The 16,910-nt window shown below is 64.8% G+C and overlaps 1 protein-coding gene across 1 annotated transcript in view; it reads right to left on the bottom strand.

The window, feature by feature from the left end:
- Positions 1 to 307: 307 nt before the first annotated feature.
- Positions 308 to 16,910, bottom strand: part of SLC7A5 (solute carrier family 7 member 5) — a 30,999-nt gene continuing 14,396 nt past the window's right edge. The window contains exons 3-10 of the mRNA XM_045076412.1: positions 8,409 to 8,514; positions 7,492 to 7,536; positions 7,032 to 7,155; positions 6,190 to 6,293; positions 5,722 to 5,818; positions 5,216 to 5,365; positions 3,443 to 3,620; positions 308 to 2,391 (exon numbers count right to left, since the gene is read on the bottom strand). Of these exons, the coding sequence (XP_044932347.1) occupies positions 2,336 to 2,391; positions 3,443 to 3,620; positions 5,216 to 5,365; positions 5,722 to 5,818; positions 6,190 to 6,293; positions 7,032 to 7,155; positions 7,492 to 7,536; positions 8,409 to 8,514 (860 nt within the window). The 3' untranslated portion in view covers positions 308 to 2,335. The remainder of the gene's footprint in view (positions 2,392 to 3,442; positions 3,621 to 5,215; positions 5,366 to 5,721; positions 5,819 to 6,189; positions 6,294 to 7,031; positions 7,156 to 7,491; positions 7,537 to 8,408; positions 8,515 to 16,910) is intronic.

A 16,910-nucleotide genomic window follows, 5' to 3' on the forward strand; every position in this document is an offset into this window, starting at 1 on the left:
AGACTCGCCTGCCCTCTCGGTGCTGGAATGGCAGTAGCCACAGCCGCCTGCAGGCCGGAGGCCATACTCTCCCGCATTTCGACTGCAACCGCCCCTCCGAACTCCGGCTCAGTGCCCCCCGGCCTCCTCCCGGGCCTTCACCGCCCATTCCAAGCCAGGGGGCTGCGGCCACTGTGGTCACATCTGCGAACGAACGAGGTGTGCCAACAGGTGCCCGATTGGCCACCCCTGTGGGGACAACACCAGGGTCATCCCCGCACCCAGGGTCTGGCGCCAAACAAAGGACACAGGAGACCATAAGCAGTACTTAAGATTCTGACCGTTTTTCTTTAAAAACCAACGAAAAACCCCACACACAAAATCCCCAGAACTCCCCACCAAGTGCAAAAGGTTAGCCACTGACAGGAAGAGAGACGTTAGCCACACACGCCGATCCGCAGCAGGCGCCCCAACTGGGCTGACGTGGCCGCCAGGGCAGTGGGAACACCGTGCGGCAGGGGTGGTCCTCAGCCCCTAAGAGAGATACACGAGGTGCCACAGCATCCTTTAAGTTAGTGACACGTTAGGACAGGAGAAAACAGCAGGTCCATGAACACACACTTGCTGCTTACGGCAGGGTGTGCTTTACAAGGAAAAAAAAAAAACAAAGCTGGACAGATGCACGTGCCCGGGACGCTGTCAGCAGAGGGACAGGAGTTTCTGCCTCGGCCCAAGGCTGCCGTGGAAGCACCACCTGGCGTCTGAGGGCAGGCAGGCCCCCCGGGGGCAGGGGCAACCATGCCCCGATTCCCCACACCCACCTGCAGGCCACCCCAGGAAGGCTCCTGTGGGCTCCCCACACCCCGCCCAGAGCCAGCACTGTGCTCGGGCACAAAGCAGGACAGGTGGACAACAGGCCGACTTAGCCTCCCAGGTGGCTCAGGCTGCTCTGGGTCCTGGAGCCCAGACGGATGGCGGCAGGCTGACCACGCCAAGCTCACGCGGCCCTTGGGGGCTGACGCGGCATCTTGGGCTACAGCCCGCACTGGCCCCAGCAGCCGCCCCTGGGAAAGCACCACGGGGACCACAAAGACAAAAGCCCAAGGAGGCAGGGCAGCCCCAGCTTCGCAGCAATGGAGTCTGGCCTGGGAAGGGCCATGCAGGGGGGAGTGGGGGGCTCCCGCGCCAGGAGCCCCAGCCAGCTGCAGGTGCCTTCCTGGGGCTGGTTCTTCAGGCCCTGGGAGGAGACTGTCTCGAGGGCCTATTCGGCTAGGGAGCCCTTCAGCATTCCCCATCACGGCATCTGCCATTCCTGCCAGGCCGCTTCTAGATTTCCAGAGAGAGTCTTTGCCCGGAAAACCTCTCGTTCAGTCCCGGTACCGGACATGGAACAGCCCAGCGTCATCCCGCGTTGTGCCTCCGCTCACATGGGCGTCCAGGGCAGGACGTACAGAGCCGGAAGACCAGGCTGTCCCGGTGACTGGGTCTAGCCCAGATGCTGGCCCTGTTCTGCCGTCCCGGGGGGGGGCACCTCTGCCCGGGGGCCCCCCCGCCAGCAGCAGACACCAGGTGCAGGAACCTGCCTTCCGCTGAGCCGGGGCTGGGGTTACTCTCGGAAAGCAGCTGTTCTAGTGACCTTCTCTCTTCTCTTCCGGGGGTCGGGGAGGGATCCACCCTTGGATCTTTAAGGCAAAGAGACTAAGTCCCAAGATTAGTTTTTGCTAAAGTCACTACATCTACAACAACAACAAAAGAAAGCCAAGTGTGCGGTCGGTCTGGGCTGCCGTCTGTCTGCCAGTGCAACTCGGAGGTCCGCACAGTGAGGCCGGAGTCTCGGTGGCTCTGCTCCTGGGCCTGGAGTGCTGGGGACTCAGGATCCCCCCTTCCTGGAAGCCTGTGCGGGGCCGGGCACCGCACCCCACCACACGCCCGGGGCCCTTGCAGGCAAGTCAAGCTGCAGGGGGCAGAGGGCAAAACTCTCACGATTCCCCCTCATTTCTTTAGAAAATAATCATCTTAGTGGTGTCAACCTGACCCCAAATTTAAGTTAAAAAAATAACACAGATAAACAAAGGCTGGAAGGAGGAGCCCCAGCGGACGAACAGCCTGTGGTAGCTCGGGGCCCGGCCTCCTCTTGGCGCTACACTCGTGGAAGTGAAGACAGAAGTTCGCTTTCTGGGACTAAGGTCGTACCAGTCTGCACTAGGGCCCCAGCCCCCGACCCGGTGGAGGGCGGGCGCAGGGCGCTCCGCTGAGCTGCCTGGATGACGGGACCGGAGTCGCTTGTCAAGGGGGTGACATGTTCCAACACCATCTTCGTGCGTTTTCTTTCCGGCAGCTTCTTGGTCCTTCTGGCTTACGTCTCCTGGGGCACCACCTGCATGAGCTTCTGGCAGAGGACTGTCGTGGAAACTGCGAGGGGCGTGGGGGACACGTGAGTTAGCTCGGGGACACCACGGGCGCGGGCGGCAGGGGCTGCAGCTCACCCCGTGCCCTGTGCCCCGTGGCCACAGCTCCCACAGCTGCACGAGCAGCCGGAGACCCAGAGTTCCTTCCGGAACCTCCTGATGCGCGCAGAGCTGCCCGGGGCCCGCGGGTCTCCCCGCTGTGGGGCTCCAGCCCGCACGCCCGCCAGGTGAGAGGCGCCTCAGCCTCAGCCCAGGTCCGAGCCCGGGGCTCCTCGGAGCCACAATGGGGTGGAGGGGGTGGGCATGGCCTCCTCGAGGTGATCGCCACTCGCAGGCCGGCCTGTACAGGGGCCCGGCCAACACCCGCTGCCGATGGCCTCTGCAAGCACTCATTTCCGGATGGAGGAGCTCCTGCTTCAGGCCCCCGGGGTGGCGTGTTCTGGAAGATGACTGACAGGGAGCCAATGGGCTGGGCTGGAAGCAAAGCTTCACCAAACGACCAGCAGGCCAGTGCCGGACAGCAAGCAGAACCTGGCACTGGGTGGCGAGGGCGCAGGCCTGCGGACGCCCGGACTTCCCTGAGGCCCGTCACAGGCCTGAGCTTGGAAGGGAGCCCAGGACGGCATCCCGGGGTCCAACACTGTCCTTCTCTGCCTTTCTAGGTCAGCCGGCTGTGCTTAAGCTGGCGACAGACGGTGGGATTTCAGGACTGGGCCAATGCGGCTTGGTCCTCGGGAATCCCTTGTTCTGGGATTAGCAGGTGCCGAGCTGAGCGTCTTATCCCCGAGACTCGTGGGCAAGACGCCACCGCCAAACACGCCATCGCTCCCCAAAGCTCCGTGAACGCCTCACTGCTGGCCCCAAAGCCAGGGCCTCACACACCTGTCACCGCCCCTGGCTGACCCTGGGCCCTGGGCCCGTGGGAGCTCCTCTGCTCCCGGATGGGGGGGGTGTTAGACCAGAGCTGCAGACGGCCCTGCTCTGGGGTCTGGGGTGGGGGGCTGGGGGAGCTGAGGCTGGCCCTGGGGCGCTGGAGTGTAGACAGAGATACTCACAGATGCCATGGAGAAGCCACTTGGGCTTGTTTTTCCACCAGACCCCGAAGAAGTAGACGGGCAGGCCGCTGAGGATTATGGTGAAGCCGATGCCACACTCCACGGGGGTCTTCCAGAAGGAGACCGCGATCAGGAAGAGGCAGGCCAGGATGAAGAACACCGGGAGGGCCAGGTTCACCTGGATGGGGATGGAGCAGGCACTGACGCCAGCCGCTGCGCCCCCGCCTCCCACCCCACACCCCCCACTGCCTGCCCGTCCACCCTGCCGAACGCACACCCTCGCCGGAGGCGTCTTTTCCCTTGGGAGCCCCACCCCCGAGTACCCCCTGCATCCCCCGCTCCCAGCCACTCTGAGCCACTCCTGCGTCGCTGGGTCGTGGCCGAGCTCAGAGCAGCTCTGGCCTCTGGGGCCTGTTCTGGCCTTAGCCTCCACGGGCTCCGACCCGCACGGTTCTGAGTCGGCAACGGGGGGCTCCACCCGGCCTCAGCGTGGGGCCACGCAGGAGCTGCTCCGAGCACAGAGCGCAGACACAGCCAGGTCATGCCCTTGAGGCTTCCCGAGGTCAGGGAAGGTCAGCCTCCTGGTTCCATCACAGGGTGGAGGCCTGGCTCAGCCCCTGACCCGCGGTCACCCAAGGGAGGGGCCCGGCGCTTCTGGGAAGACCGTGGCCGCCCACAAATCCCATAGCAGTACCCGCCTCCTCAGAGAGCCCTTTGTGGGCAGGTGGGCTGTGGTCTGTGCCCCACTGGCGCGCGGCCCACACACACGTTCAAGGCCACAGAGCTGCGGCCACGCCCACAGCTGGCAGCCGCTCTGGGACTCCCACCCCGCGTCTGGTCCCCGAGCCTCTGGCAGGCTGTCTACACATCAGCGTCTACACACTGGAAGAAACTCTAGAGCATGAGGGACAAGCAAGGGTCCCACTCGGCCCACGGGTCATGCCGCCCTGGCCACCTGGCCCCAGTGGGGCAGCGCCCCCCACCACAAGCGAGGGCCGAGCTGATCCCGGGCACTGAGGTTGCCTGTGTCCCCCCAGAAGAGCCCGTCCCAGGCCCCGCTAGGCTCTCTGCCAGAGAGGAGGCTCATGGACAGGTGCCCACTGCGAGGACCGTGCACCAGCACGAGCTGGACGAGGGACAGGAGCTGCCGGCTGGCGGCTGCCCAATGGCCACAACAAGAGGGTTGGGGCCATGGCTGACGTGCTCACGGGGCCTTCATGGCTGCCCTCCTGGGAGAGACAGGGTCGCCCTTGGGAGGCTGTACCCGAGGCCTGAGCAGACAAGGACCAGCACCCTGCTTCCTCCTGGGACGGCCACGGCCAGGGCAGGCGCCTCCACCCATACCCCAGCTGGTCTCCCCCTGCCGCGCTGGGGTCCGTCTTCCCAGGCTGGTTGGGGCCTCACCTGCCCCTGCCCTGCGGCGCTCGGCACCCCCCACATGCCAGGTGGGGGTTTCACTTATCGCTCTGCCCTCCCTGGGACAGTAGCTCTAGGGCACGTGCGGTCTGATTTGTTCAGTGGCGAACCACTGCACCAGGAAGCGCGCAGTCGGCCCCAGGGTTCCCGATTACGGCCACGACGTGAACTAGCTCCCTGTCTAGCTCGGAAGCACGTGCAGAGATCTGATGCAGGCCTCGCGGGATTCCGGAGAGTGCCCTCACCCCTGGTTGGTGGAGGGAAGGCGGGGGACGGCGACCTGCCCGGCCACGGGCCACTAGGCACAGAGCCACCAGAGCCACGTGGCTGTGGAGCCCCGGCCGGAGGGCCGCTCACCTTGATGGGCCGCTCCAGCTCAGGCTTCCGGTAGCGGAGCCACAGCATCCCGGCGATGGCCAGGGCCACGCAGAGCCAGTTGAAGAAGCTGAAGAAGTTGATGACGGAGAAGATGTCTCTGGAGAAGGCGTACAGCAGCGTCATGATGCACTGCGAGCAGAGCAAGGCCGGGCTGGGACACGAGCACACGCGGAGCGCGCGGGCCGCCCGCGGACACCCCCTCCCCACGGACACCGCACGGGACTCCCGGGAGCAGCCCGCGCACAGCCGGCTCCGACACCCCCGCCCACACACTTCCACACCGTTCCCACACCTTCCGGTTCACAACTACTATGTGTAATTTTTGGAACTAAAAACTCAAAAAGAAAAATGTACGAAGCGTGACGTGAGGGAGCACTCGTGCTAATTATTCGTGTCTCCGCGTCAGCCAGCGTGCAGCCTGCGGACAGCACGCGAAGCCGGACAGACGGACGGAGGACAGGGCGCGGACGGCGCGGCCCGCTTACCGTGAAGACGAGGGACGGCATGGGCGTCAGGAGCTGGGGGTGGATCATGGAGAGGACGGAGGGCAGGTGGCCCTCCCTGGCCCCCACGAAGAACAGCCTGTGGATGTAGGAGCAGGCGCTCAGCTCCTTCCCCTCACCCCCCCGGGCAGGGCAGGGAGTGGAGAGGGCCCAGGCCCAAGCACCAGGCTCCCTGCGGGGCTTCCCGGCATCCTCGAGGGGCTCAGCTGGCCAGGGCTTCGAAATGAACACAAGGAGGAGTCCAGAAGGACACGGTTGGGTCCCCTCTAGCTGGGGGCCGCGGGAAGAGGGGGTGCGTGGCTCCCTTGTTTCTGTACCCCGCCAACGTGCCAGGACGAGACTCGGAGCGCACATCAGAAGGTGGTGTGCGGTGGCCTCCCCTGCGCCCCAGGGCCCGGGGGACGCGGCGGGTCCGGGTGGGGGGACGCGGCAGCCCGGGTGGGGGCTCACCGAGAGGACGTGAAGAGGGACCCGTTGACGGAGCCGAAGCAGGACAGGCCCACGAAGACCGGGATGATCCAGGACATGACGCCCAGGTGGTAGGTCCCGAAGTCCTAGGCAGACGGGGAGTGTGAGCCCCTCAGCCCCAGGGCCCCAGCCCAGCGCCCCCAGCTCTCCGCCGGACAACAGGCCACGCGGCCGTCCTCACAGCCAGGCCCGGCACACTTCTGCCTGCACAGCTTCCCACGGGCTCATTGTGAGAGGTCTGCACTCGGAGTGGCCTCCTGGGGTCTGGACCTTGGGGACAGCCCCAGGGACAGCACGGGGTGCTGCGCCTCAGTCCTCATCTGTACCCTCAGGTACCTGTCCCCCCCGCAGGACACCGGGGGTCCCTGAGCACGGTGTCCCCACATCAGCACATCCGCTCAGGGAAAGGAGCGCGGCTGTCTCTGGCTGGGCCCCAGCGCCGTCCCGCTGCCCAAGAGCAGAACTGGGTGTTTATTCAGAAGAAGGGGTTGTGTGTTGCCACAGCTCAGTCCACCGGGTCTAGGGGCCACCTCTGCTGGGCCTGGGAATGCCACATCCCGTGCAGGAGGCTCAGGCTCCCAGCAGCTCCGCTCTGTGCTCAGGGCTGCAGGCGTCACTCACGGGGGACTCACCCCTCCCCCACGCCCAGACCCACACCTGGCCTGGGGGAGGCTGGGCCCTGGCGTGTGGCAGACCCCAAGTCTCAGGGGGACCCAGGGTTGAGGGCCAGCACCCACTCTTTCCGGGGGGTGGCAAAGCGTCACTCAACCCTCCCGAGGAGGGTGCGGTTTGCAGGGGCCTGGTCTGCTTAGATGGCATCTTACCACGGCCACGGCCTCCGACGTCAGCATCTGCTCTGTGGACAGCGTGGTGAAGTAGGCCAGGTTCGTCAGCACGTACACCAGGGTGACGATGGGGAGGGAGATGATGATGGCCAAGGGCAGGTTCCTGCAAGGAAGGGGAGGCAGACATCATCCAAGGGCGGCCTGGCACAGGCTGGACCGGGTCCCGAACCTCACTGTACGGGGAAGGTGGCCGCCAGCACGTGGAAGGGGCTGGAAACTGGCAGGCGGGTGGCGGTGTGAACCTGGGCCAGGGATTGCGCCGCTCCAGCCCTGGGCCCGTGGGGGAGCCCGGTTCCAGGTCACACGGCCACCGTGAGGACGGTACCCCGCCCCAGCGACCCTCCTGCCCCTCCAAGGCCGGCCAGGGGCTGGCTCTGAGACATAACCAGGCTCCCTCCCCTCTCACGTTACAGCAACACAAGTCTGCGCGTGCTTGTACCTGTAGGGATTGATCATCTCCTCCGTGACAAAATTCAAGTAATTCCTAGAATTGAGAGCAGAATTTCAGCACCCGTCCCTCACACAACGCTTAGGGAAAACAACACCGACCCCAAGGGAGCCACTCCAGGCTGTTCCGGACCCGTGCAGTGGGGATCCCCAAGCCATGTACGGGGCCCCCCTGGTGAGCCGCAGGGGCCCCGGGTCCCGAGGGAAGTCAGCACTGCCCACCCCCAGGGCCTGTCCTCCAGTGCAGTCTGTTGCCCCGCCCCGGGCAGCGAGCACCGTCTCTGAGGCAGGGGGGACACCCCGTGCACCTCGCCCCACACAGACCCCGCTGCGTGCGCAGCTCTTCCCGTCCACTCCGAGCACGCATGGGCCGACTCAGCGGCCACCTGAAGTGCTGCCCCCCATGGGCTTCCGTGTCTGCAGGGAAAGTGCTGCCACATTGAGCTGGTTCCAAGGCCTCCCTGGCTGCTACCTGACCTTTTCCGGCACCTTCTGTGCCTGCCCACCCACCGCCGCCACTCATGTGGCTCAGGACAGCCTGCCCCAAGAGTAGAGGCCACGGCTGGGGACCCAAGGGGACAGAAGGCATCGGCCAGAGCTGCAGGCAGGTACCTCGCTCCTGGTGGGGAGCGGTCAAGACGACCAAGCCCAGCGCCTGGCGCCCGAGTGCTCCACATGGGTCAGCAGAGGCCGCCTACAGGAAGCAGGCTCGCTGTGAGCAGTGCCCAGAGCTGCGCGGACGCACGTCGGTGCCTCTCCGGGGCGCGCGGGGCCAGCAGCAGCTCCACAGCCTTGGCTGCATTCCCCAGAACTGCCCGTGGGCGGCCAAGAAACCTGATTTCTGGACACCTGGGGGCCCACCCAGCCCGTGTGTCCCAAGCCCAGAGACCCTGACATTCTAGAACCTACCATCCCCCGTAGGCAAAGAGGCCGCTGTACAACGCCAGCACGATGTTGCCCACGTCCAGCTTGGTGCCCTCAAACGAGAACTTGGGATCCAGATTGGACACGTCACCTGGCAGAGGCCGGACAGACAGACAGGAATGCCGGGTTAGAGAGCACTGCAAGGAGGTCACACCGCAACTTCCGGAATGTTCCCGGAGCGGAATTCAGTCACAAACAGAAACCCTGGGTGAAGGCTTTCCATGGCAGCAAACTGGATGCACCTGCTGAACAGCCTCGCCAGTGCTCCCGCGCTCACGCCCCGGCTAGGAGCAAGCAGGTACAGGGGACCGGGGGACGGGCCTCCAAGACGCCCCTCGAGCGGGAGGCAGTGCTACAGACCGTCGTCACTCTGAGCCCCGGACTAGGCGCTGAGGGGCCGGACGCCCACGAGCGGAGGCACATGTGCGCCCACCTGCGGTTCACTGGGGCAGAAGGGGGGCTGGTCAGCCCAGGTCATCTCGGAGGACACCCCCACGGAGCCCGTGACACAAGTCCCAGGTCAGGGACACCTGGGCTGCAGTCTTGGCACCGAGGATCTCAGGCTGTTGACCCTAGAGCCAGGTTCCTCGCGGTGGGACAGTGTTCACAGCGGGACCTGGTGGCCAAGCATCCGCAGGAAACTTCTCACGGGTGACTCCGATGTGTCCCTGGAACCTGCCCACCCCAGAGATGGTGACAGTACGTGATGGGGCTCTGAGGGCCGGCCCCTCCCGGACAGCCGTCCCTGGGGGCATCGCGGCCTTGGTGTCCGCCCAGACAGACGACAGCAGGGCCCGGCGGGGCTCCGTCCACCTCTCTGCAGACCGTTTCCACCGGGAGTGGCCCAGGGGGTCCTGATGTGCAGTCACACCACCCCAGTGTCTGCCCCCGTCCTCCTGTGGCTTCTCTGCTGGGTCTCCCCTCTATCTTACTGGGACGCATGTCACTGGATTTAGGGCCCATCCCAAACCAGGATGGTCCCGTCTCACACTTCCCCCTCAAATACAACTGCGACGACCCTTTCTCCACAGGGGTTTGGGTCCACCACCCACAGCGGCACACATGAAGGGGAATGGGGGTCTTGGGGGGGGACCCTGGCTATCAGGCTCTTTCTGACGCTCAGCCTAGTATGCTCCGGCCCAGAACCACCTGCCCCGTAACAAGGGACCAGCCTGCCCATGAGCCCCATGCTTCTCCAGTGCTCCCAAAGCCCCGGCTCTGGGGACACAGGACATGGCCAGTCACTCCGCCCACCCAGCCGAGGCCACCTGCAAGGCACACACAGCTGGGGGCGGGACTGCACTCTTGGGCGGGTGTGGACAGCTCGTTTGTTTGGGGACGTTTCTCAGAGTCCTTATGGCTCTGCCTATGAAGGCCCATGTTGCTGCCAGCTAAGAAGCCACGGGCCAGGCACCGCGGGGTGAGGCAGGGATGTGGCCCCAGCCCAAAGCCAGGATCTGCAGACCGCCCAGGAGCCCAAGGTCTCCCCCACTCCCCACCAGGGGCCTCAGTCACCCCAGGAACAGGTCACAATGACAGCAGGGGAGGGGGCTCGTGGAGGGGACTGAGGAAGGGAGCTGCTGTCACACCCTGTCACCCCACCGGGAGAAGCACTTCAGAGCAGCTCCCCCTCTTCTGTGTTCCGGACTCCGCCCTCAGCCTTGTTCGCTGACCCCACAGGTGTGGGGGGGGACCTGGCCGAGGTCTCGAGATAGACTGCTTGGCCCCAGGGCGGCCACCCCCTCACCCCCTGCCCGCGCGTAACCGGTCTCGGAGGCCCTTGCAGGTCCGAGGACTGCCTGGTCACAGGGTGGGCAGCAGGCTGGGTGGGCGGGGGCCGTGCCGAGAGCAGGCTCCGGACGGCACACCTTTCATTCAACAGCACCCAGGAGAGTGCCCGGAGCCCCCCGCGGCTCCCTCCTGGCGGCGCCCACAGAAAGGCTCTGCCACACACCCCACGTCTGCAGAGCTCCACCACACCCCACGGCCTTGTCCACGTGCTTCTGCTGGCTGGCAGCCGGGGTCACAAAGGCTCAGGCCACCTGCCCCTGGATCCCCACAGTGGGATCTAGGACCATGATGGGGAACTCCCTTCTGGGGACCGCGTGTGCAGTCCACACCACCCGACACCTCCTGGAGGTGCCCCTAAGAGCCTGGGGGAGCCCGCTGAGACCACCCTCCCTCCGAAGGAGCTTGCGAGGGCCGCAGGTCCCCAGAGCCGCTTCTGGAGCACGGGAGGCTTTGCAGAAGGACCCCCCACATGTGGTGCACAGCGTCTGGAACCCAAGACTGTCTCACGAACCTGCCCCTCTTCCTACTAGAACATACGCACGTGTGTCACGTGTGGTTCAAATTACGGACGGGGACGGGGACAAAGTTCAAGGTGGGACCTGCGGCCTATGGTCTGCAGGTGAGAACCAGGTGCTTTCAGCCCTCAAAGTCCGCGCAGCCGTGACGTCCTCCTCATGTGCCACTCCCGCTGTGGTCACCAGCTCCAAGGTGGCACATGGACACACTGTCGTCTCCCCGAGACGGTCACGCAGCGACTGGGACTTCCTGACATACGACAGTTTTTTCTGGGATCTATAGCCTGATTTTGCAGAGTCTGCGAGTCCGAGGAGATGCTACTGCTCTGACCAAACACAGATGACAGTCTCACTGGGGACCTCGGCCAGCCCCCCTCTAACAGCCCACAAAGATTTTTCCTCCTAGGACAAGTGTGGGGGGCCATCTGCTACGACCGCCCTTGGCCATCTGAGACCTCACTTCCTGCCTGTGAAGTGTCTAGGGTCCCTCGGAGGAGAGCAGACATCAGGCTCACAGAGGGACTGCACACCCGGATCCTTCAGTGTCCCCAGATCCGGCTTCTTTCCTGGTGCAGAGGATTTGGGGGCAGCTGGCAAAGCTCTGCCAAGTATTCGGCTCCTGCTCCTGGCCGCCAACCCACCCTTGGCCGAGTTCCTCGGGGCTGTCACGCCCCCTGCCACCCTCTCTAGATGCAGTGTGTCCCACTGCACATCGGGTACAGAGGAAGGGGCCTGACAGGGACCTGTCCTGAGTGGGCGCTGTGCATGCACCCCCGGCAGGGCTCCCGGCTTTGTTCAGACTCCGACTGCGCTGGACGCCAGCCCAGAAGGGAAACCCGCAACTACTCCAGGCTCCTGACCCAACGCTGGCCAAGCACGCTGCCCCCTCCTTCTTGGCGGGCACCAAGGAGCAGGCACTGGGTCTGTGGTTCCACGTGCCCCGTGGCTGGGGTGGCCGCTCGGGGACAGTGGCCACGCCTGCCCTTGCCATCCTGGGGTCCTGCTGGGGCTGGAGCCTGAACAGCAGGGGGTCTTCGGGGAGGCCTGGCGAGCTGGCAGGAGGGCCTGCCTGCATGTCTCCACCGGCTCCAGCCAGAGGCGGGTGAGGCGGCCACTCCGCCGTGTCAGGATGTGTGTTAGCAGCTGCGCACGGCCGCAGCAGGGGTGAGCGAGGGTGCGGCGTGGAAGAGACATGGGGACCCCGTGTGGTCTCAGCACCACCCCCACCACCACCAGCAGCAGCGGGCACGTGAGGCAGTGTCTGGAGACGCAGGCTGGTCAGGGCCGGTGCGGGCTGTCTGGTAGGGGAGCAGGCAGCACCAGTCAGCAGGCTCGGATGCGAGCACAGCTCCCCCAGACAGCAGTGACACAGGGCGACTGTGCCCACGAGATGGGTGACCAATGCTTGCCCGCGGGCGCCGCTCCCACTGCTAGCGCAGATGCGCGGACTGTGCCGGGCCCCCAGACGGAGGGGGGTCCTCAGACACAGACGAATGATGATGGTCCTCCAGGGCCACCATGTGCCAAGCTACCCGATCCCCCTTGCAGACCGGGGTAATGGGGGTGGGAAAGCTCAAGGCCTCAGGGAGCAGCTGTCTGGGAAAGCCCAAAGCTCCGTGTCCCACAGACACAGCCACAGGAAGCAGCAGCTCTGTGCACGTGCGGGCAGACGTGGTCCTTCCTCACACTGGGGGAATGTGCCCTCCAACTGCTGTGCTAGGAGGACCAGGGCTACCCACAGTGCCTGCGTCCCCTGAGACCTGGCCTCTGCGAGGGGGGAAGGTCTGGTCAGACGCTCACCGTGGCTTCTCCAGGGCACCGGGAGCCTGTCTATGCCGCAATCTGGAGATGGGCAGTTGGGGGCAGCGGCAGAGAATCCCAGAACCTCAGGATGGCCCCACCCCTTCGCCATGCTTTCCCACAGGGAGAGCAGCCCTGGGGCACCCCTCCTGGGATGGGGACACTGTGAGAAAGCCAGCCCCAAACTGGGAAACTTCCACCATGCCGGAAGCTTCTGCTTCTTTTCCCACTTGATCCCTCCGGGGCTCTGCGGGGCGGTCACTGACGTCACGAGATGTGAACAGGGTCCCCCAAGAACCGTTAACCCGGCACGTCCGAACGTGACCTGGTTTGAAGACGGACTGAAGATGAGGACCAGAGGAGATCACGGATGAGGGCAGGCCCTGAAGCCTCCCCAGTGTCCTTGGAAGACACAGAGACACAGGAATGGGGCAGGGATGAGACCGAGATGGCCGAGTGCCACAGACAAGGAGGGACCCCCCCTCCCCAAACAAATTTCAGAGAGAGTACGGCCTTGTGTTTGGACTTCCGATCCCCAGAACCATGAGGGGACAACAGGACACTGTCTGCAGACAGACCGATGGGCCTCACTCTGTCTAGGTCAGATGCCTGGTCTCCACTCTGTGCCTCACGGGCGTGGCTGGGACAAGCTGTGGCCTTGGGTCCCGCCTTTGCCATCACCGGTCAAGTAAATGGTGTTCGGCCTCAGGTTTCTGCTCTGTAAGACGGGCTGCCCCGTGTGGGGCCGTGGGGCCTCAGCGCGGTCCCGCCTGGCAAGTGGGCTGTGTGTGACTGGTGCCCTTCGGGCTTGGGCAGAAAGCACCGTGATGGGTCTCTGACTCCAGCCAGAGCCCAGCACGCAGGAGTGGAGGCTTTCTGCAGCCGGCTCTCGGGCTCCTCTCTCCCATGTCCCCACCCCGGAGGGACGTGTCTGGCATGCGGTGCTGTCCTGTCTCTGCCTGGTGTCTGGGAACGGTGCTGCGGCAAGAATCCGGGTTTGGGAGGCTGGTTGGTGCTTCTTCACCTGGCCAGCGTCTGTCCCTGGGACCCTCTTTAGACCCTCAGAGGGATGGGCTCCTTGGCCTCAAGATCTGCTTCGAACCTCAAATCCCAGTTACAAAGGGGCCTCTCCCCACTGAGCATGCTGCGAGAGACCTCTGAGAAACCAGTGTGCCCAGCCTAGGCCTCCAGGGCTGCCACGGCCCAGGGCACGGGCGGGTAGAGGGCTGCGGCGGGAGAGCCCCGACCTGGCTTTCAGGCTGGAGGGCACGAGCCAAGCACGTGATGGCCAGTCTGTCCCGATTCCGGACGCTGACTCAGTTCAGGGGGAAAGGCCTCCAGTAAAAGTGACCAAAGAATGGGGCGCCGGGGGGGGCTCAGTGGGTTGAGTATCAGACTCGTGCTTTCGGCTCAGATCCTGATCTCAGGGTCACGGCACAGGGCCAGACAACAGGCACCACGCTTGGGGGAATCTGCTGGGAAGTCGCCCTCTGCCCCTCTCCCACACATTTCCTCCCTCAAACAAATCTAAAAAAATTATCAAGAATGACCACAGGGGAGAACTACCAAGCCGGTCCCGATGGCCTCTTCACGACAAGTCATCCCTCCGTAGCCCTGTGACCTGATGCTCCGGACACCGCCCAGTGCCCTGCCCGACCCCTCCCTGGTCCTGGGACCCAGCTGCCCCGAGCAGAGAACCGAACCCCAGCCTTGCACGGTCCCCTGCTGCTGGGCCCTGCGGCCCTGGCAGGACCCGGCCCTGGGGAAATGGGCCCTGAAGTCTCTGTCGGGGGAGGCCGGGCCCAGGAGCACAGAGAAGCAACGGCCCACTCGGTGCTGCTCGGCCCACTCGGTGCTGCTCGCTGCAAGGGCCCTTCCTGCCTCGCCGTCTCCCACACGTCCCCCGCTCAAGATGCCCCTATCATGCTGGGACAGTGCCCGGGCGGGCGAGATAATCAAGGCCGGGTTGGGGAGCCTCCGCCCGCCGTGCAGACCACACCCATGTCCCCCAGCGTTTGGGGGCCAACGTCCCGGCAGCCGGGTGAACCCGAGCGAGCTGCTGCAGGGCTCGGGCGTAGGGGGCAGGACTGCTTGGCGCACGGAGACTCTGCCTGCCACGACCTCCCTCAGCAGAGGACATCGTGCTCGGACGCGGCGTGGGAGGCGGACAGCGCTCCGCAGGCCCGGTTTATCTGTAGGAGGGGCGGTCCGCACTGAAACCTCTCTCCCACCGATGCCGCAGCCCGAGCAGAACCACAAGGTCCCTTTGTGCGTCCTCTGGGAGGGACCTGGGCAGAGGGACGTGCCTTCAGCACCCCACTCCCACCTCTGGTCTGAGAAACGCCTCCTTGGCTTTGGGAATGGCCCGACCTCGGGGCATGGTCTCTGTGGGGCGACACACGGAAGGACAAAGGCAGGTAGAGGCAGCGGGCCAGTAGGGCCCTCGAAGTGCCCTCCGCCCACCCCGCCTGCCTGCCTGTCGGACGCCTGCCCTGCTTCGTACGGGAGCCCCCGGGTCTGAAACGCTGACCTGAGCTCCGTCTCGCCTCCTGAAAATTCTGGGAGCGAATCCAGACACCTCGCATGGCGCCAGGCTGGCATGCCCGACACCGCGGGCGGCCTCCCACCCCCAGCCGCAGGGCAGCTGAGCCGCTCCCACACCAAGATCCCAGCCTGGGGCCACGCAGAGTGGCCCCTTTGTCCCCCTAGCTCTGTGCCTTCATCCAGCACTCCCCACCCCGCCCTCAGTCCCGGTCTGGGCTGGCGCCCCATCTGCCTGTCCGTAATTCTCCTGTTTCTGCACTGTCTGGTGTCCCCACCCAGAGCTGAGCCCCGGCCAGCAGGGCCAAGTCCTTGTCAGGGCTCCGCACCGAGTCACACTCGGGGCCTCAGATTTCCAGTGAAGGGCAGCGGGAAAAGCAAGGGCAGACGGCTCATGGGCCTCAAGGGAATGAGACCAGCTGAGGCCTGGGGCTGACCACAGGCCAGCTGGACTCAGACCCCCTCTGCAGCTCTCGGTGGGCTGGGGCAGAACACTGGCACGCAGAGCCCAGGGCAGCAAGGCATGTGGGGTCTGTGCTGTGACGCTACCCAGCCGGGGACAGTCAAGCCGTCCAGCCGAGCCCCTGTCCCAGGGATCCGGGCCCTCCCGCCAGCCATCAGCAAGAGGACCCAGGGAGACGGGCAGGATGCCCGAGGGAAGAAGAGTCAGACCACAGACTCCGCTGGAGAAGGGGGTCCACTTTACAACCATGTGTCCCCCAGAAGGGAAGGCATTCATCTGGGAACACACAGAGCTCTTGGAGAAAACCAGGAGGCAGAATTCTGCAGACGCCGCACTGTATCCGGAGTTCAGAAAGGAACTGCTTAAGGGGCCGGGTGGGGGGAGGGGTGTTTTCAACGGCATCAACATCATAAACACATTAGGTATTCCAGCCGGAACAAAAGCTTTTCGGACTGAATTGTGTTTTTACAAAAGTCAGGTCAGCCCCTCCACATTCCTCATCTGTCTGTGGCTAATCAGACCAGCCAAGCGAATCCCCTCCGGAACAGAATCCCCTCCGGAGCAGATCTATCGAATGTCTCCCGGCCGCACAGAGCCTGGCCCGCGGGGTCCTGCCCAGCCTGACTGTCTCACGATGCTGCACAGGGAAGCGCCGGCCAGGTCCTCAGAACTCAAGGAATAAGGGAGAAGATACAGTCCTACCTGCAAGATGCTGGACCCTGGAGTCCTGGGGTACGGTGGGAGCACCGGAGCAGCAGCGGCCCCAATTGGGGGCCAATCCCACCCCCCAGCGCTGCCTGGTCGGCGCCCCTGAGGCCGGGGGGTACTAAGGATCTCCTGGGTGGTTGGGGACAGGCTCCCAGGAGGAGGTCTGGCCCCCGAAGCAGTGACCCACCTGCCCCAGAAAGGGGTCTGGAAATCAGGTGGTGATCGTAGCTCGGGGGTGCTGGGTTCTCCAGAGGGGCAGGGGCCACGTGAGAAGCCCTCACAGCCCAGCCGTGTCCGCTAAAGATGGTCTGCCTCAATTACCCGACCCTCCCTGCCGTGTTACTAGGCCAACGCAGACCAGCGCGTGGGCTTCTCTCTGGCCTCAGAGATGGCCCACGGGCACCCAATTCTCCCGAATCGCGAGCCTTCCCCGTGCATGGGCCATGGTCTGTGGACGCTGGGTTCCTGTAAAGTGGGGTGCCCTGCGTGGCCGCCACAGGAAGGGAGCAGGGCTCCGAGAACGACAAGAACGCGCTTCTGGGTATCACGGGCAGGAGCCTGGGGGACACGGCCGACGCGGGGCCGTTCCGGGGTTTCTACTCACTCGACTCCTAGCTAACCTACACGTGAGGAGTTGGGGGTCGGGGGAAGACGTCCACAGAGGCCCAA

This window comes from Mustela putorius, unplaced genomic scaffold, assembly GCF_011764305.1.
Source record: "Mustela putorius furo isolate JIRA1106 unplaced genomic scaffold, ASM1176430v1.1 tig00000174_pilon_pilon_pilon, whole genome shotgun sequence".
NCBI lineage: Eukaryota > Metazoa > Chordata > Mammalia > Carnivora > Mustelidae > Mustela > Mustela putorius.